At 32.7% G+C, this 20,464-nt stretch overlaps 2 protein-coding genes and 1 pseudogene across 2 annotated transcripts; all 3 read right to left on the bottom strand.

Annotated features, from left to right (window-relative positions):
- Positions 1 to 384: 384 nt before the first annotated feature.
- On the bottom strand, positions 385 to 4,595 carry LOC107902484 (flavonoid 3-O-glucosyltransferase-like; annotated as a pseudogene).
- A 2,214-nt stretch (positions 4,596 to 6,809) lies between these two features.
- LOC107902485 (flavonoid 3-O-glucosyltransferase) lies at positions 6,810 to 8,839 on the bottom strand. The gene is made up of 2 exons (XM_041114604.1): positions 8,245 to 8,839; positions 6,810 to 7,970 (listed from the first exon to the last, which is right to left on the bottom strand). Exons 1-2 carry the CDS (start codon positions 8,837 to 8,839, stop codon positions 7,111 to 7,113), a joined length of 1,455 nt encoding a protein of 484 aa, XP_040970538.1. The 3' UTR covers positions 6,810 to 7,110.
- Positions 8,840 to 10,587: 1,748 nt separating this feature from the next.
- On the bottom strand, positions 10,588 to 11,022 carry LOC107903032 (pathogenesis-related protein PR-1). The gene has a single exon (XM_016829099.1). It carries the CDS (start codon positions 10,984 to 10,986, stop codon positions 10,588 to 10,590), a length of 399 nt encoding a protein of 132 aa, XP_016684588.1. The 5' UTR covers positions 10,987 to 11,022.
- Between the last annotated feature and the right edge of the window lie 9,442 nt (positions 11,023 to 20,464).

Raw genomic sequence — 20,464 nt, 5'->3', positions numbered from 1 at the left:
TTCTGTTTTTCTTTTTGTTTCATGATGATGATGGTACTGATCCCACGTATGCACCATGCAAGAAAGGATTGTATGAAACAGAGATATTATTAATTTCCAATAGTTTTATCCCACATCAGTAACTTTATCCTGAATTTCAGGATTTTAATTTAGATTTGATTTTTTTTTCAGGATGAAAATACTGAAATTCGGGATGAAAATACTAATGTAGCATAAAACTATTGAAAAAAAATACAAGTAACGTGACGCCCCTGTTTCATAGAATCCTTTCCAGGGACAATGCTGGTATATCTTAGGGCAAGCACAGCAAATCAAAGGAAATGTTGGTAGAGGAAAGCCTTGACTAACCTCAAGATGTTTGGTCAACAATATTTTAATCATCCACTAACTTGGTGGTAAGTGTTAGAGATAACTTTCACCAGTGTTTTGAAATTTTCATTAGAGCTGCCATTGGGTTTAACAGCCTTGCAAGCCAGCTCTTTTTGAACTCTAATTTTCTCTCTCATTTTCTTCCTTTCTTGGCTGCACAATATCAATTTCAGTGCTTTCTTTGCTCCTTTTGTCAATGTTCCACCTTCTAACCCCAACCCAAATCCCCATACAACCTCCACAGTACGAGTGTTCAATTGTTGGTCTCCAAAAAATGGCCTGCAGATCATAGTACACCTCCATTAATACTTTCTAGGACTGAGTTCTGTAGACACTCAATTTTGCCCGGGCCCAGAAATAAGTTCAAAAAAAAAATAAAGTCCAAGTCCAGTACAAAATTACAAACATATAATTTGGCCCAATCGAAATGGCCCATTACTTGAAAAGATTGAAGGTCCATCTATGAGCTTGACTCATATGGAAATATAATCTTTAAGGATATGCAATCTTAGATATGATATGCAATATTAGATATGATACAATCTTCGATATGATATGCAATCTTAGATATGATATGCAATCTTGAAGATATGATCTTGTAATCTTGGAGATTTAATTTGTAGATATCCTTTAATCTTAACCGTTGATGTAATTGATCTGTACCGTTGGATTTGGGGAGGCTCAACTATAAATAGAGGCCTCTCCCTTCATTGTAAATCACTTGAGTTTTGGGAAGCAATAAGAATTCTTGAAAGCATTCACTCAAATTTCTCTCCCTCTTGCGTTCTTACTCTCTGTGGTTTGTTCTTATTTTATTATTCGTCTATCTTAGTTTTTTAACCTTTTTCTTATTTTAATTTCTTCATTTTTCAAATATGTATATTTATTCCTATCTTTTATACATTTGATTATGTATTTTATATATTATAATATTTAACCTTTTTATATAGTTTATTTTCAAATATATATTTTCTATGCATATATATATTATATTATCATTTCATGTATTTTGAACTATTGTATTATATTTTTATAATTTGTAAATGTTCTATTTATTCATTTTTTTTGTGTATGTCATTTATCTTATTTGTGCATAGTTCCATTTTTTTATATGCTATGTTTAATTATTTCTTTTATGTGCTATTTTTTGATATATATTATTGTATAATTTTTGCATGTATTATGTTTTTCTTTTAGTTTACTCATGTTTTTATTTGTTTATTATCTTATATTTACCCTAGTATGATTTTTTTCATTAAACGTATGTTCATGTTATTTAGTTTTGTCTTAATGATATTATTTATGTTTGTATGGAAATGTTAGAATATTTTGTACATCTATGCTTCATGATGCATTAATATGTCATCCTAAAACGTCATTTAAAAATAATATTCCAAGGTTTTTTTTTAAAAAAAAAATTAAAAGGCAATGCTTGATGTTTGGAAACTTCGAGAAAGGTAGTGCCCTAACTTACTGGGTTGCGACTTTTCTCGTTGAATTCGAATAGTCAAGCACCCTTCTAAGTGATTTTGAGTTTTCAAAACTTAAACAATTATTTCGAGATTTCAAAACATAGTGTTTTAACTTACTGGATATGGCGTTTTGTTGTTTCAAGATAGAAATTTTCGAAAGACGAGCTTAGTTTCGAAGGTTTTAAAATATTGCGTCTTAACTTACTGGATGTGATGTTTTGACTCGTTTGAAATAAGTGAGCCTTAATTTTCAAAATTGAGACATTCTAATTAAAAGAGGTTTGCATCTTAAAACTTTCAAATTTCTGACATTAAAAACACTTGATAATCAATTAGGTACCAATTTTTGAGCGTTACGAGGGTGCTAACCCTTCCTCGTACGTAACCGACTCCCGAATCCGTTTTCTTGACTTTCGTAGACCAAAATTAATGTTTTAAAACAAAACATTTTATAAGGTGATCCAATCACACCTAAAAAGATTGGTGGCGACTCCCGTTTTCGTTTTTCTTAAAGTCGATTCCCATTTTTCAAAACTCGATTTAAAAATGACTTTGACAAGCTGATGGATGTTCCAATATTTTCTGCTGAGGAGCCCATGGAACTATCTTTCCTTCGGAGCTGGTTCTTTCCAGGAATCCTAGTGGGAGCTGTTTTTCAGGATTTCCCCTAAAAGACCAAAGATATGGAAACTCACATTCTTCCAGGGCTTCACATAATGCATGTAGCTCATGGGGTGGTGGGGTTATCACGCTTCCAAAGCTGATGTATACCACCGATGCTGCCTCATGCTTGCTCATCCAATCCAAGGTCCCATGCGAGTCATCCACTGTGGAACTGGAAACTGATACCAGATTGAAGGGACCAACGTTGAGGAACGTACTGAAGCTTAATTTCAGCATGTTCACCACTGTATTATCCAAGTCTTCGTATGAATTTGTGGCAGTTGCCATAGCGCGTGACAGTGACACTCCCATTTTATACAACAATGCCGGCATGGGGGCGTCAATGTCTCCGGAGGTTAATCCATTGGGTAAGTCAGCAACACGTATGCTAGAAAAATCGGGAAGAAAATCAAGTGGTTTGCCTTTAGGACCTGCAATTTTATGAATATTCATATTTGTTCAGCACCCAATTTTTTATGGAGGGATTAAAGTATATTTTTATTGTATATTAATTTAAAATTTATAAATTATAAAGAGATTAAAGCTGAAAATCTCTATTTAGGAGTATCAACCCTGGAAACTATTTAAATTTTTATTAGTTAATTTAAAATCTTTCTATCATACTGAAAAAAATTCTTAAACTATTCTTCCTTGTTAAAACAAGCCATTATATTATTTTACTATTTTTGTACTTAAATAACCCCTAACCTATAATTTTTACTTACAAAAGTGGTTGATTTTTTACTCATAAAAGTCCTTGATTTTAACACAGAAGTAAAAATATTTAAAAAATTTAAACTAAATTACATTTTACGTTGATGTGAATTTTTTGAAAAAATTTTATTAAATAAAAAATATTTTAAAAATTCTTGAAAGTGCTTATATATATAACACTTAATTACTCTTTTAAAAATTTTGATTACTTTCTAAAATTAAATGTTGATGTTAAAATGTATATAATTTCTATTGCATCAATAAGAAATTAAGATAAGAGCTTGAAATTTAAAATATATTTATTTTAATATTAAAATCAAGAACTTTTATAAGAAAAAAAAAATAGATTTGAGTTTATTTAACTACAAAAATAATATTATATAGTTTAAGGGAGGTTTTTTTTTTAAATATATTAGCTTTCTGTAAATTCTTCAAAAATCCTATTGCTTGCAATTAATATGCTTCACAGTCAATTTAATTAATTGATAGCCTACCAAAAGTCTTATTGTTGTTGTAACAATAATAAAGTTTCTTCTCTTTCAAGCATGAAATTGTTAAGTTTATGAGCTAGTATGTTAAAACCTAGCTACCTAATAAAAACCATCCATATCCTACCTATCACAAAAGTGGATTCAAAAGTTATTAAGTTAATTAGGGTGAAGTTTGAAAATTTTTTTGGGTCAAAATTAAATTATTTAATTTTACTATAATAAAAATATAATTTTACTATTTTAATAGTCTATATTATATGTATGTATCCTTACCATTAATTCTTACATGGTGGCGAATGATATCGGAGTCGACATGAACGAAGAGTGCCCTGGGACTAGCAGTCCAAAGTGCCACCCAAGGGATGTTCAGCTCATCCGCGATATCAGCCCCAAACGCATAAAACGCATCTGTTATCAAACAATCAATTGGTTTACCAGTTTCAAGCACAACAACATCTATAGCCTTTATAAAATTTCCAGGTACCGCCTTAAGGAAATAGTCGACAGGCTTGTGAGGGTTCCCCCTAAAAGTATACCCCTCAGGTAATCCATCCCATACATTAAAAGACTTAATTTTATCAAGAGTTTTGGGAAAAGTTGAGTTGTTTGATTGTTGGGTGCTAAGGAAGGAAGACATGGTGTGGGGGCAAGCGTCTGATAGCTGGAGGACGAAGTTGAGAAGAGGGACGGCATGGGTGCCGAAGGGGAAAGCCAACACTGCTATTTGTTTAGAAGCATTCCTGTAGCTTTCCATTGGATATTCTCTGAGGGGATTTCTTGTTCTCCAAGATTTGTGAGTTATGAAAATTAGATGAAAAACTATATTTAAACTAATAAGAAAAAACAAGTTTTGCTTGATAGTTTGCATTACTGTTGGGACTTGAAATATGTGGTTTTTACATGCAACTATCATTTTCATTTTTCCAGAAACCAAAGTCAGTTGTAGGGATTGTTTCGTCCAAATTTAAGTTCCATTAGTTAGTTAATTTAAAAGAATTCCTTTGGTGTGATGTAATTACTTGTGTGCCCAAGTTCGTTTTCTAAGGTTCATTGGGCGAAATAGTTTATACGAAATGAGATATTTGAAATAAGAATTAATGATGTTGATGTTCACTTGAAAAAAAATTGAATTGAACTTGAATAATGTATCGGAAAAATGTCATGAATATGTATGTGATTACATTATCCCTTGAATGAATGAGTTTGGAATCAGTTATACAAAATGACATGAATTGGTATGGTAAGTGATTCAGTTGCCATGTACGTGGTTTGATTACATTTTAGTATCACCTTATTGATGCTTTGCTTTATCATGTTTAGTCAAACTATGTCAAGTTAAGATTGTTTATTGTATTTAAATAAAAGATGAGGTAAATTTTGTTTAATGCCTATGAACTTATTAAGCATCTTATATGTTTATCTAGTTTGTTTTCACTTTCCCTTGTAATTTGTCACCTTGCGGAACTCGTCATGCTAGCTCATCTTGAAGCTCACACTATCCCATCACTGAATCAGTAGCTTTTTTTTTTAATCATTTTGAGTCAAGATTGCACCATGTATATAGGGTTAAGGTGTTAATGAAATGGTCACTTTGTAATTCATATGGTATGTATGATGTTGTGGCAAGTGTGGAGTGTATGAAAGGTTTGGTATTTAATATTAGGTGTATGGATTAGCTATGCTTGATGTGGTTTAGTACATGATTTTAAACTTGAACATGTCATGTAGATATACTATGAATTACATATAGATGATGTGGTAAGTTGAATGAGTATATGAGCTTATATGCTTATGTCCTTGTAATGAAAATGAGACGGCATGTTTGAAGCATAGTTAAGATTGGTATTTGGTTGGTTGGTTTGGATCGCATTTGATTGTTTGTATAGAAATGGATAGTTTTGTAATAGGTTGAGCTTATATCAAATTGGTTTATTAGAAATGGTTAAATGACTTGTTTTGGTATGAAATATTATGAGTTTGGAATGTTTTTAGGTGAGCATAATTGTTGGTTTGATTGGAAATTATGAAATATGTACCAAATGACTCATTTTTATCAAATATAAGGTCCTCGTCTCAATGAGTATCTTCCCTCTCATTGACTGACAGTATGTGACGTCACGACGTTGAGTAGCTTGAGGTCGTGACGTGACATACTGTTTTGGTGATGTAACGACGTGGAAAAGATGACATCACGACGGTAATGGTGAATGGCAACAACGATCACAGTGATTGATGATCGAAAACTGAAAAAAAAGTTTCTAATTTTTAGGTTTTTGAGAGATTTATAGAGAGAGTGAGACCTGAGAGGGGATAATGAACATTGGCAATTATGTTTTATGTTGGCACATATCAGAAATTGAAAGCATGCAAGCAGTAGATGCCGAAAAAAACAACGGTGAAAGTCACGAGAATTTTTGTAAATCTGGATTTTTGTTATGAATTTTAAGAAAAACTAAGATGGGAAAGAAAGAGAGGAGAATTTGATGATTATTTTGGTGAAGAATTTTGGGTTGTTCGTCGTTAGGGTGGCAATCACTATCAGAATATAGAATTTAAAAATGTTTTTTTTTGGCAAACAATGAAGATTCCATTTGAATGTTCTTCTCAAAGTAAAAAGAGAGGCAACACATTTAACACTTTTAGTTTTTTAATATTTTTACAAAACTAAAAATTTAATTTAATTTATTAAAGGACATTTATCATTCGAATATTTTTTTTTGCTATTACATATTTATACATTTCAACCAGACACATGAATATTATTACAATACTCATTCCAATATTAAATCTAACCAAACTACTGTTATGCCTATTTAATTCCATTATAATCTTATTTCATTTCTACAAAATAGCTATTCCATTACAGTCCTATTTCAATTTAATGAACCAAACGTGCTATAATGTATGTGATTGATTTAATTACATAGTTACCACAATATCTCATTCAATCCTTCCACAATTTCTCCTTTTCTCTCTTCACTAATATTTTTTTGAAAATCATTTTGCTCTCTTGATATCAAGAATGGAAGGTTTGTTCTTTAATTTTTAACATGTTTAAAAATCTGAAATTTTTGTTTATTTCTGGTAGAAAATAATTAGATTAGAGAATCATTAATGTTATTTATGGAAATTTAAGATTGACTATTCTTTATTACAATAGACAACTACTTGTTACTATTCAAATATGCAAAAACCGATTTAGGATTTTGTTTTTCTCTTTGTTTCTTGATGATGATGATGATGGTACTGATCCCACATATGCACAAGTGCTGGTATATGTTAGGGCAAGCACAGCAAATCAATAAGGAAATGTTGGTAGAGGAAAGCTTTGGACCGCAATTACCAACCTCAAGATGTTTGGTCAACAATATTTTAATCAACCATTAACTTGGTGGTAAGTGTTAAGAGACAAGTTTCACCAGTGTTTTGAAATTTTCATTAGAGCTACCATTGGGTCTAACAGCCTTGCAAGCCAGCTCTTTTTGAACTCTAATTTTCTCTCTTATTTTCTTCCCTTCTTGGCTGCACAATATCAACTTCAATGCTTTCTTTGCTCCTTTTTTTGTCAATGTTCCACCTTCTAACCCGAACCCAAATCCCCATACAACCTCCACAGTACGAGTGTTCAATTGTTGGTCTCCAAAAAATGGCCTGCAGATCATAGGCACACATCCATTAATACTTTCCAGGACTGAATTCCATCCACCATGACTTACAAAAACCCCAACTGATGGATGTTCCAATATTTTCTGCTGAGGAGCCCATGGAACTATCTTTCCTTTGGAGCTGGTTCTTTCCAGGAATCCTAGTGGGAGCTGTTTCTCAGGATTTCCCCTCAAAGACCAAAGATATGGAAACTCACATTCCTCCAGGGCTTCACATAATGCTTGTAGCTCATGGAGTGGTGGGGTTATCACGCTTCCAAAGCTGATGTATACCACCGATGCTGCCTCATGCTTGCTCATCCAATCCAAGGTCCCATGCGAGTCATCCACTGTGGAACTGGAAACTGATACCAGATTGAAGGGACCAACGTTGAGGAACGTACTGAATCTTAATTTCAGCATGTTCACCACTGTATTATCCAAGTCTTCGTATGAATTTGTGGCAATTGCCGTGGCGCGTGACAGTGACACTCCCATTTTATGCAACAATGCCGGCATGGGGGCGTCAATGTCTCCGGAGGTTAATCCATTGGGTAAGTCAGCAATACGTATGCTAGAAAAATCGGGAAGAAAATCAAGTGGTTTGTCTTTAGGACCTGCAATTTTATGAATATTCATATTTGTTCAGCACCCAATTGTTTTTGGAGGTCACAAAGTGTAATTTTAATATAAAAATCAACAACTCTTATACCTAATAAAAACCATCCATATTCTACCTACCACAAAAAAATTCAAAAGTTATTAAGCTAGTTAAGATGAAAGTAGAAATTTTTTTAAATTAAAATTAAATTGTATAATTTTACGATGATAAAAATATAATTTTATTATTTTAATATTTTAATAATTTATATCATATATATGAATCCTTACCGTTAATTCTTACATGGTGACGAATAATATCGGAGTCGAGATGAACTAAGAGTGCCCTGGGACTAGCAGTCCAAAGAGCCACCCAAGGGATGTTAAGCTCATCCGCGATATCAGCCCCAAATGCATAAAATGCATCTGTTATCAAACAATCAAATGGTTTACCAGTTTCAAACACAACGGCATCTATAGCCTTCATAAAATTTGCAGGTACCGCCTTAAGGAAATAGTCGACAGGCTCGTGAGGAGTTCCCCAAAAACTATACCCCACAGGTAATCCATCCCATACATTAAAAGGCTTAATTTTATCAAGATTTTTGCGAAAAGTTGAGTTGTTAGATTGTTGGATGCTAAGGAAGGAAAACATGGTGTTGGGGCAGGCCTCTGACAGCTGACGGATGAGGTTGAGAAGAGGGACAGCATGGGTTCCGAAGGGGAAAGCCAACACTGCTATGTGTTTAGAAGCATTCCTGTAACCTTCCATTGGATATTCTCTGAGGGGATTTGTTTTTCTCCAAGATTTGTGAGTTATGAAAATTAGATGAAAAGCTATACTTAAATTAATAAGAAAAAACAAGTTTTGGTTGATAGTTTGCATTACGTTGGGACTTGAAATATGTGGTTTTTACATGCAACTATCATTTTCTTTTTTCCAGAAACCAATGTTAGTTGTAGGGATTGTTACGTCCAAATTTAAGTTCCATTAGTCAGTTAATTTGAAAGATACAATTTTATATGGAATTTATAAAAATTAAACATGATTTTAATTAAATAAATAAACTTAAAATAATAAAAATTTAAATTTAAATTTAAATCTAAATCTAAATCTAAATCTCATCATATATTTTTCAAAATTTAAATTCCATCATGGCATTGATTATATGTTGTTGATTGTTACTCAACTTTTTAGGTCATGATGGAAATTCAAGACACACATATTCCATCTTCGATGCGGTGAGTGTACAACTACACTCGAGAACGTAACTTTAGAGCTCGATTTACTAGTAGATGTGCCAGACAGGTTTTATGGCAGTCGGATAAAGTTGAAATGGTTGGAAGAAAATTTCGAATATCTCCACAAGAGATCAAGTGCCCTTGAAAAAGAACAATATGCCTGAGCATACAACCTGATGTTAATTGGGGGTGTTCTAATGCTCGGTAAATCTCGAACTCTTGTACATTTAAGGTGACTGCTACAACTTGTCGACTTGAAAGAAGCGGACCGACTCAGTTTGGGATCAGTCGTGTTAGTGACGTTGTACCGAGAAATGTGTCGGGCAACACAACCCCAAAAAATTAAAACCGGTGGTTGCGTACTCCTTCTACAGCCATGGGCATAGTTCCGTTTGGACTATATTTGAATCGTGTATTTGGTTTTGTTTGATTTTATTTAGATTATGGTTGTACATTGAATTAAGGCTATAAATAAATTAATATTGATTATGTTTGTATATTGAATTAAGGCTATAAATAAATTAATATTTTAATTCTTCTGATGAAAAATTAACACTATTAAATTAAATTACAATATTAACAATTGGACATACAATGATGATCCACACTATTACTATACATTTGAGGATATAATTAGAATTTCACTTTACACCGATACAAGAATAATTATCAGTATATCTGAATTAATAACACTATTTACTAAAGATTCACGTTGTTATTGTATGCCTAGGGATATAATTGGAATTTCTCAAGAGCTGTTACTATATGTTTGATGTCTATACCGACAATTGATATGCTTGAACTGTGTATATAGGCCTTAGTGCCTATTCTATGGTCACATTTTCCGTTGGTAAATCCCATATTGATGTTACATTTAGTAACGGTTATTTTCCTGTTGGAATAGCCCATTTATATGTCGGTATAGAGTTTCTAGATCTATTAGTGACAGTTTTTGAGTCATTAGTATATATGACAATTTGTTCGAAGTGATTCCATACATTAAGCGACAATATCATCCCATATTTAGTATATAACAATTTATTATCCAACAAATCTAAAATAAATGAGAAAAATAAAATTAAATATAATTTTTCTGTATCAGCCGTTGTATCCTATTTCAACTAATATGATCAAAATTTACACAAAAAAATGGAACCTATAATTTATTGTTATGATTTACTATCGAAATATGTATTTCAATAGATAAAATTGATACCAACACAAATTTAACTTCTTTGTTGCACACTAATCTGATAAAAAATAAAAAATAAAAATCTAATTGTTGGTTGCTAAGCTCAAATTTGTAAATGTGAAAGCTCATCAATATTCCAGTTTTTATTTCACATAAGTCGCAGTTACAAAAATTTCATGAAAGCAAATCATTGATGAAATTCAATAAGGTCTTTCTTCGATGAAATTCCCAGGAGGATCATAGTTGCAAGTCATGAAAACACCCTTCCCTCCATCGCAAACCACCCTGGCACACCCAACTCTTTTGGTACTGCTCCACACTATCTGCGTATAATGCCCACATTCCTGCCCTCCGGCACAGGAATTAGACCAGTAATTGTACCATTTACTCTCGGACACCCAAGCAGCAACCGCGTCGGCAGGTATCCAACCATCGCCACCACCCCAAAATATGTTTTCTCCATAAGGTCCATTGGAGTGCCTCAAAGCACAATCTTCACGCCTTTGGTTAGCATACCATTGAGCATAATGTGCGAGCCTTTCATCCCACACCAATGGTGGCATTCTATTGGCGGCACGAGCAGCATTTTGAGGAGCCATGAACTGGTTAACCAGGTTGAGGTAATTGGCCTCAGTGGTTGAGAATAACAAAAGGGAAACAATGATGGCGCCATTGCAGACTCTCATTTGAGAATTTTCCATCAAGGACTAGGAGTGTTAGTGGAATGTACAAATTCTCACAATATAAAATACGAAAGAGTTGTTCTATTTAATTTGTTTGTTTTTCTTATTATATAAATAAGGAGATAACTTGTGTATGGGATGTGGCAAGCATGTTCGATTATGATTGCCACATTTGTTGTTGTGGAATCAAGGTTTTTAAAACAAAATTTTAGTATATAATTCAATTTTAGCTTGATTCGTACGAGTATTGTTAGTTATGCAAGATGACGTGGGTTTGAGTGCGTTAAAATACATTATCTTCCTATTTAAATATTTCACCTTATTCTAAACAAAAACCAAATTTTAAACGTAAAGTTTTTATAGGATAATATAATATAAAATAAATAAAATGAAATGGAACTAATTAAAAGTATTCTATATTAAATGTTAAATAGCTCTTATCTACTTATTATTTCCCACACTTTTGTTATAAAAAATTCTATCAGATTGTTTTTATTTTGGATTATCAAACATGTGTAAAAACTTAAATCATTGAAAATATTTTTAATGGTTAATCAAACAATACCTAAATTTCCCAGTGCTAAATTAAATATTAAAAATTATTGAAAGATTTTTAAATCAATTATTCATATGTTGTTGGATATTGTTTGGCAAAATTAGTAACAAATGCCGCTTTCTTAAAAAAAAAATTAGCGATTTAGACTGTTCGCTCTTTATATTAAATACGTTTCCTTTTGATAGCTTAACTTCTTTGGTTTGTTGGTTAAATGCTTGCATTTTTTACCCTTGGCCTTAGATTTGAATCTTCTCCCATAATTATTTATACATTTTTAATGAATGTTGCTTCAAGCTTATTTTTTTATTTTTAATTTTTTTAAATTAATAAACATTTTAGTTTCAAGTTTTTAATTTTAATTTTTAATTAATAACTTATTTATTTATATAGACAAAATAATAATTATATAATTATATCATGAAAATAACTTTTTTTGATATATATCATTATGTTAAATATATTTTGTTTTTTAAAAACATCAACGGGTTAAATATATTATGTTAAATATAATTTTACAACATACATATGGGTTATGGGTTAACATTAACGGGTTAGAAAAAAAATGTGTTAGGATCAATGAGGTTTACCAAGGGTTAATTCACTAGGTAAGCTTTTTATAAGTTAAATGGGTTAAATCTTAAGTGCCTCTATCATCTCAGTATATCAAATAAATGGTGTGGTCTCGACATACATAATCAAAGCAAGTTTTAGAATTACAAATTAAGTTGACATACTCATAACTAAAACTAAAATAAGCAAGAAAATATATGCTCTATAAGTTCAAAAGCTCACAAAAAATTATGGTTTTAATGTCAAACTTGCAATTTCAAAATTTCAAGATAATAATTCAATTTAGGGAGATAACCTAAAATATAATTTATGAAAACAACTTATCATGCTTGACTCTCTCGTGTCTTTAAAGTATAAGTCAACCAATACATAATAATACACAAATTAATCCAAAACAATATCAATAAAAATTCCAAATAAAAAAATAATCACTTTAATGGAGGGTATGAGTACTTAAACACAACAAATAATTTAGGGATTTTATCACAGATATACAAACAACCTCCCTACACTTAAGATGCACGTTGTTCTCAATATACGAACAGATATAGGCACAAAATAAGCACAATATCAAAAAAGAGGGAGAGAACTGAAACTACCCTAAATTTGATGAAATCTCGAGAATAGGAGAAACCAAAATTGTGACAAGTCTAAATGAAGTGCATGTTTCCGAACAAACTAATAAAAAGATAAACACAAATAAATAAGAAGGTAAAGAGGTTACAAACTTGAACAAAAACAATCATCAAAATAAGAAAAATCCACATAGTTCAAAATAGAAATAAAAATAAAGAAGTCTCACAAACCAAAATAAAACAACTAAAAATAAAAATAAAAGTACAACTGCAAATAATATAAATAAAGCAAATAAAAAGAAAAAAATCAGTTATCGTCGTGAGAGGCATTGGGATTGTGAGGCGCATAATCAGGTGGAGAGATATGGAGATGCTGACAAATATAATGTAAAGTCGTGCCGATGCCATCGAACCGCTCAAAGCATCATTGCTCAAATCGATTGAACCGCTTGGAGAGGTTCTCGAGTGTAACATTAGGAGCAACAGTAGGGTGACTCGGTGGTAGAGAATAAGGTGGGTCTGCGTGGTGAAGAGGATCATCGTCGGGAAACTCCTCATGCTCATCATGAGGGTCTGAATGAGATAATATGTATTGACGTAGACCCGTTCCACGTTGTCGTTCGATCATCCTCATGTGACTCGTAATCGATAATCTCTGTGGAGTCATCCTACTAGTGTAAAGGAAGATGTCTGCTTCAGAGTTGCAAGGAGGCCAAATGACTTCGCTAGGCGAGTCACATACGGCCAAACGGATAGGACCCTTCCTACTGCGATTAGTCTGATGGCGGCAAACGAGGGAAATGAAGCAAACAAGATTGATAGGAAGGCATTATGTCATACACCAAAAGAAATATGTACCTATAACACTGGTGCTCTCCCTCTGACCTGTCAAAGTGTGCGTCAAAATGGCATAGATGTAGCGCAATGTCGGAGGTAGAGACATCGCCTTCGACTGACTTGGGTTATATGGTGTCGCAGTCACAGCAATGTCAGTCTGTAATACCCCCTAACCTTAAACTGTCACCAAAACAGGGTTATGAGGTATTACCTAACATATCAAATCAAATACGAAATTTAAACAGATAATTTATATGCATTTCATAAATATATCATATGTATTATTCAAATCAATTCAATTGATTTCATTTAATCCAATTCAAATACCATACAAAAATAACCCAAACATGCCATTTTACAAAAAAAAGAATGTACATCACCACTTACTGGGTTCGGGATTGGCTTGGATGTTGATCCAGAACTTTTGACTTCAACTAACCTGCGTATAGAAACAATCGTACGCTGAGTATATACACTCAGTGGTATTACTATAATTCAAAATTTAAAAGCAAAATAAATAAATAAATATGCACTAAACTTTCAATTCTTAACAATAGCTATTTCAAATAACTTTTCTCCATTTTGATTCACAATTATTTCACTATATAAAAAATCCATTCCATAAACCCATGGTTCAAACATTTCGTTTTCATATCTCAATTCAATATCTCATTCCAATTCATATACAAAATCATACGGTTTATCAATTCATTTAATACCAATTCTAATTTCCAATTCGTTCATTTACCCCTATTAACTTGACTCGGACTTTGACGAATATACGGATCCAACTAAGCACACTAGTACGGCACCCAGTGCCTCATCGGCCATGCCGAAGTAAAACAATACGGTACTCAGTACCTTATCGGATTTATCCAAAGCAATAATACGACACATAATGCCTCATTGGAATTATCCGAAGCAATATTATGACACATATAGTGCCTCATCGACTCGAGGTCGAAATATCCCTGAACACTTCCAATCCTATAGCATGTCAACTATATCCGACTTAGCCCGACTAGTTAATAGGGTTTCAAATTCACTTTCTCAATTCAATTTCAATTAAATTCATACCAATCACAAATTCTCATATTTTCAATTCAACATCACAATAACTTATTTAATTCAATTCAAATCACTTTCAATTTCCAATCAATATACATTCAAATATTTACATAATTCACAATTCAATATCATTTCTTACCTCAATTTCACTTACCACAAACATTAATTAAAGTTAAAAAATAAATAATAACTAAATTTGAATTATAGTAGTACAAACCGTAATTTTGAATCACTCATCGTCATATTTTCCTTTCCTTTCTTGGTCGATGTCTTCGGCACGATGTTAGCTACAAATATTAAATAAGTTAAAATATCAATACAACATTAATTCACATCAAATATTTAAATTTTCTATTCAATTTTTACCTTAATTTCAATTTAATCCCTAACCAAAAATTATTTTCATTTCTATCACAATCTATACCTTATTTTCACTTAATTTCTACTTATAACTTAACCCTTAAAATTTTGTCACAAAACCCTAAATTTAAATTTTTTACAATTTAGTCCCTATTGCAGAAAACTTATAACTTATTCCACAATTTAATCCTTTTCCCATTTCTAATTTGAAATTTCTATCAATTAAATCCTTAATTCATCAATTAATTCAACATAAACTATATCCAAAAATCTACTAACTTTCAAAATTTTAACATATACCTAATAGTATTTTGTTCTAGGATCATAAAAACTTAAAAATCATAAGAAAATGAATTAAATTGACTTACCAAATTAGCTTGGAACCCTAATTTCCATTTTTTTTTCTTTTCTCCTTTCTTTTTCTCCCTATTCTTCTCTGTTTTCGTTTGCTATTCTGTTTATGTTTCTTTTCTTTCTTTTGTTTATTATATATATAATAATATAACAATATAAATTAATATATATTACTTATTTATTAAGTTATTATAATATAATATATTATGTTTTAATAAAAAATATCTTTTATATTTCTATCGTAAACCGCTTTAACATTTGAAAATGGCATAATTTCCTATTTGGTCCTTTTAACTTTCTTTAATCTATAATTAAACTTTCACCTCTATTGCAATTTAGTCCTTTTTCCTAGTTACTCTTACTTTAAGCTGATTTACCTAATCAAAACCTAATTAAACTTACAACTAACTTCGTAAATATTTTTAATAAATATTTACGAATCCATTTAACTAAAATGAAGACCCAACAACTCACTTTTTCGATGCCTGTAAATTTTGGGTCGTTACACGGTCTAACAAAGATAAGGAACTGATGGATTTGCCGATATAATATGAACCTCTCGGCACTCATGAACTTCTTAGAATAGAGATTAAGGATGGCTCCGAAACTCGGAATGCTCAGATAATGCGTCGTACCACCGAGCCAGAAAGAAATAGTGCGCGATTTATCATGTCTTGACATCACCTGCTGTAGAAAAAATGTCAGACAAAACTCTAATGTAAGCTCTAAGTAGGTGGGCTTGATAATAGAGAAAAATCGATCCCAATGAGTTGTCTCGATTAGTGTGTGCACTCTATTGACCAAGTGTATCTCTTGTAGGGTTTTGCCAATCAATACAATAGCTTAATCTTAAGGGTTGCTATCATAAATGCTGATATAGATCCTCCTGAGGACCCAAAGGGAATTGGAGATATAGGTGTCTCGCAAGTAAGGTGGGGCCCGAAGATAAGGTCACGTCCAGAGTCTTTTGCTTTTTTGAAGTGGGGACGACAAACTTAGATTTATTGCGAATGTTTGTCATGGTGTACCTGAAATAAAAGATAACATCAAATATCAAATAACCAAGAAAAACCAGTATCACCATCAATTAATTGAAAAAATAGATAAAATAACAGAATAATTAACACCAATTAACATGCAATTTATCTTAAAACGACCACCAAATCACATAACTAAAAACTTGCAATCATACCTAAAACAAAAACCAAAGCTAATACTAAAATAAATAAATTAAAGAATAACAAAAACTAAATAATAAACAACTAACTATTGAAATCTAACAGGAGTGCTAAACTAAATAGATAAATTAATAACAGTAAGGATAATAATAAATAAAATAATAAAACTAAATATAAAGAATATAATAAAAATAAATAAAATAAATCATAAAAAGAAAAAAAGAAATGGGCCAAACAGTGAGGTTTTGGGTTGTTGTCGGCAACGGTCGACGAAGGTGCATTAGCGATGAGGACGGTGATTGTTGACGGAAACTAAGGAAATGGTGAGGGAGCGGTCGGCAACGGTGATGCGTGGGGTTAGGGAAATAAGAGGTTAGATCGGGCAAAAGGAACAAAAGGGATGAGGGAGGGGAGTTTGGGACATGTCGTTAACAGAGGTGACTTGATGGTGGGGGCTTGGAGACGAATGAGCGGGGTTGACACGAGGTTGGTGCAAACAAGGGGAAGAAGGGAATGTGGGATTGATGGAAAGAAGAGGAAGGGAAAGGAAATGAAAAAAAAGGGTGGTTGTATGGTTAGTGCGACAAGGACGGTATGACTAAGAAAAGGTGCATGGTGGTGACAATGGATGATGGGAAGGTGACCAGCGACGAAGTGGCTAGATCAACGTTGTGGGGGCTGGGGCTTGGTGAAACAACAATACAAGACAAAAGTATATAAAAGTGAAAACCTTATATTTAAAATGGGAGGCACGGTCAAGTAAATGGCCCGTGTTGGGCCACATGCCCGTGTATGTACTCATAGCCCGTGCATTTCTTCGAAAAAGAGGAAAATTATGCCCAGTATCCACACGGCCTAAGACACGTCCATGTGTCTAGGCTTAGTGTCACACGCGGTCGTGTGCCAAGCGCTGTGTGATAATCTTTCGCTTCTCCCACACTCGTGTGAGAGGCCGTATGGGTCACACAGTCTCACACATGCCCGTGTGGTAGGCCATGTAGTTCACACGACCATGTCTCCAACCTGTGTAACTCTCTATGATCGTGTGTGTTGAAAGAAAATTGGAAAAATTAACTCTAGTATCCAGACAACCTAAGGTACCCCCATGTGGACCACTCTAGGTCGTGTGGCCTTTTTTTTACTAAACATGCAACAAAATTAAGGAAAATAAAAATTTTTAAACATTCGGGCTGTCTCTTGAGAAGCTCTTATTTTAAAGTCTAAGCTCGACTTTTCCTTACACGCTCATGGTTAATTTGGATCATGGAGTCAGAGCTCCTCTCTCTCGTTGTTAATATCACCACCAAGATAAGATTTGAATCGATAATTGTTTACCTTAAATGTGTCATATTTGGGATGTATTACATCTATTATACCGTATAGAAAAATAGTTTTTACCACAAATGGGCCTGAGTATCTCGATTTCAACTTTCTAGGAAATAATTTAAGCCTTGAATTATATAAAAGCTCTCGATCTCCAATTGTGAATTGTTTAGGCTATTTTAAACGAGCGTTGTGGCGTCGCTTTGTCACTTATTTGTACAGTCTCGAGCTCTGGTAAACATTTGCTCGCCATTTATCTAACTCATTTAGTTGCAACAATCTCTTCTCATATGCAAGTTTAGGATCGTAATTCAAAAATTTTATTGCCCAAAATGCTTTGTGTTCTAGTTCAAGTGGTAAGTGACAATTCTTCCCATACACAAGTCTATAAGGGGATGTTCCTATGAGTGTTTTATACGCAGTCCTATAAGCCCATAAAACATCATCTAATTTTAAATCCCAATCTTTTCTATTCGTCTTTACAGTCTTTTCTAGAATGCATTTGAGTTCTTAGTTCAACACTTCAAGTTGACCACTTGTTTGAGGGTGATAAGCTGTAGCTGTTCTATGATGTACATTGTATTTCTTAGGGATCTTATTAAATTGATCATTGCAAAAATGTGTATCCATATCACTGATGATCACTCTAGATGCTCCAAAACGAGAGAAAAGTTTCTTAAGAAATTGAACTACTACCCTAGCATCATTAGTAGGTAAAGTTTGAGCTTCCACCTATTTTGAAACATAATCTAACACTACTAGTATGTATTTATTCCCATAAGAACTGGAAAATGGCCCCATAAAGTCAATACTTCAAATGTCAAAAATTTCACAAGAAAACATATAATTTTGAGGCATTTCACTATGTTTGGAAATATTACCTATTTGCTGGCATCTATCATAAGAAGCAACATACCTGTTAATGTCTTTGAACATAATGGGCTAATAAAAACCTTATTCAAGGTCCTTAAATGATGTTTTAAGCACACTGCAATGTTCTCTCGTCGGTCCAGAGTGAAAATTTTCCAAGATTATATTTCCTTCTAGTTTCGAAACACATATTCGAATCATTTGATCTGCACACGGGCAAAAAAGAAAAAGATCCTCCCAAAAATAGTTTTTCACATCAGTAAAGAATCGCTTCTTTTGATGATGAGTCAAACCTTTTGGTAATACATTAGCTACCAAATAATTTGCAATATTTGCAAACCAAGGGTTTTCAGAATCAGTTACCACAAAAAGTCATTCTTCAGGAAACAAGTTGTTTATCTTCCTTTCATTGAGCTTCTCAAGGTGGGGGTTCTCAAGCCTTGAGAGGTGGTCTGCTACAAGATTTTCAACTCATTTCCTATCTTTAATTTCCAAATCAAATTCCTGTAACAATAAAATCCATCTTAAAAGTTAAGGTTTTGCATCTGGTCTAGTAAGAAGATAACATAGAATAGAGTGGTCAGTGTATACAACAACTTTAGATAATATTAAATAAGGTCTAAATTTATCAAATGAAAAAACCACAGCTAGCAATTCTTTTTTTTCTGTAGTGGTGTAATTCTCTTATGCATATGTCAAAGTCTTTCTAGCATAATAGATCGATTGAAAATGCTTGTCTCTTCGTTGTCCAAGAACTGCATCTACTGGAAAATCACTTACATTACACATTAGTTCAAAGGGTAAATTTCAATCAGGTGCAACCATAATGGGGCATTAATTAATTTTTCCTTAAGAACATTAAACGCCTTTAAACATTCTTGACTGAAATTAAATGACACATCTTTTTCTAGCAAATTAGTTAAAGGCTTAACTATTTTAGAAAAATCTTTAATAAACCTCCTATAAAACCCAACATGTCCTAGGAAACTTTTGATAGCCTTAACTGAATTAGGGAGAGGTAATTTTTCGATGGTTTCAATTTTCGCTCTATTGACCTCAATCCCTTTAGTAAAATTTTTATGGCCCAAAACAGTTCTTTCTTGAACCATGAAGTGACACTTTTCTCAATTAAGCACAAGGTTTGTTTCCTCACATCTCATTAGAACACGTTTTAAATTCTTAAGGCATAAATAAAAAGAATTACCAAATACTGAGAATTCATTCATAAATACCTCCATGATATCTTCCACGAGTTCATTAAAAATAGCTAACATGCAACACTGAAAAGTGGCAGAAGCATTACATAATCTAAAAGGCATTCTTCAATAAGCAAACGTACTATATGGACATGTAAATGTTGTTTTTTCTTGGCCCACGGGGGCTATCGAGATTTGAAAGTAACTAGAAAGTCCATCTAGGAAGCAGTAATACACATGACTATATAATCTTTCCAACATTTGATCTACAAACGGAAGAGGAAAAGGGTCTTTCCTTGTAGCATCGTTCAACTTCCTGTAGTCAATACAAACTCTCTATCCCGTAATTTTTCTTGTCAGAATCAACTTGTTCTTCTCATTAGCCACAACAGCCATGCCTTCTTTCTTAAGAACAATCTATACAGGACTCACCCAAGTACTATCAGAAATAGGATAGATAACTCCAGCATCTAAAAGTTTTATTACCTCAGCTTTGACAACTTATTT

This window comes from Gossypium hirsutum, chromosome A05 (assembly GCF_007990345.1).
Source record: "Gossypium hirsutum isolate 1008001.06 chromosome A05, Gossypium_hirsutum_v2.1, whole genome shotgun sequence".
NCBI classification, from domain to species: domain Eukaryota; kingdom Viridiplantae; phylum Streptophyta; class Magnoliopsida; order Malvales; family Malvaceae; genus Gossypium; species Gossypium hirsutum.
The sequence above is the reverse complement of the archived record's forward strand: the minus strand, read 5'-3'. Positions and strand labels throughout refer to the sequence as shown.

Excerpts from the sequence above, each read along its gene's own strand:
- LOC107902485 (XM_041114604.1), bottom strand. The coding sequence starts at position 8,839 with ATGCAAACTATCAACCAAAACTTGTTTTTTCTTATTAATTTAAGTATA. Across the intron at positions 7,971-8,244 it reads TCACCATGTAAGAATTAACG|GTCCTAAAGACAAACCACTT; the intron begins GTAAGGATTCAT and ends ATAAAATTGCAG.
- LOC107903032 (XM_016829099.1), bottom strand. The coding sequence starts at position 10,986 with ATGGCTCCTCAAAATGCTGCTCGTGCCGCCAATAGAATGCCACCATTG.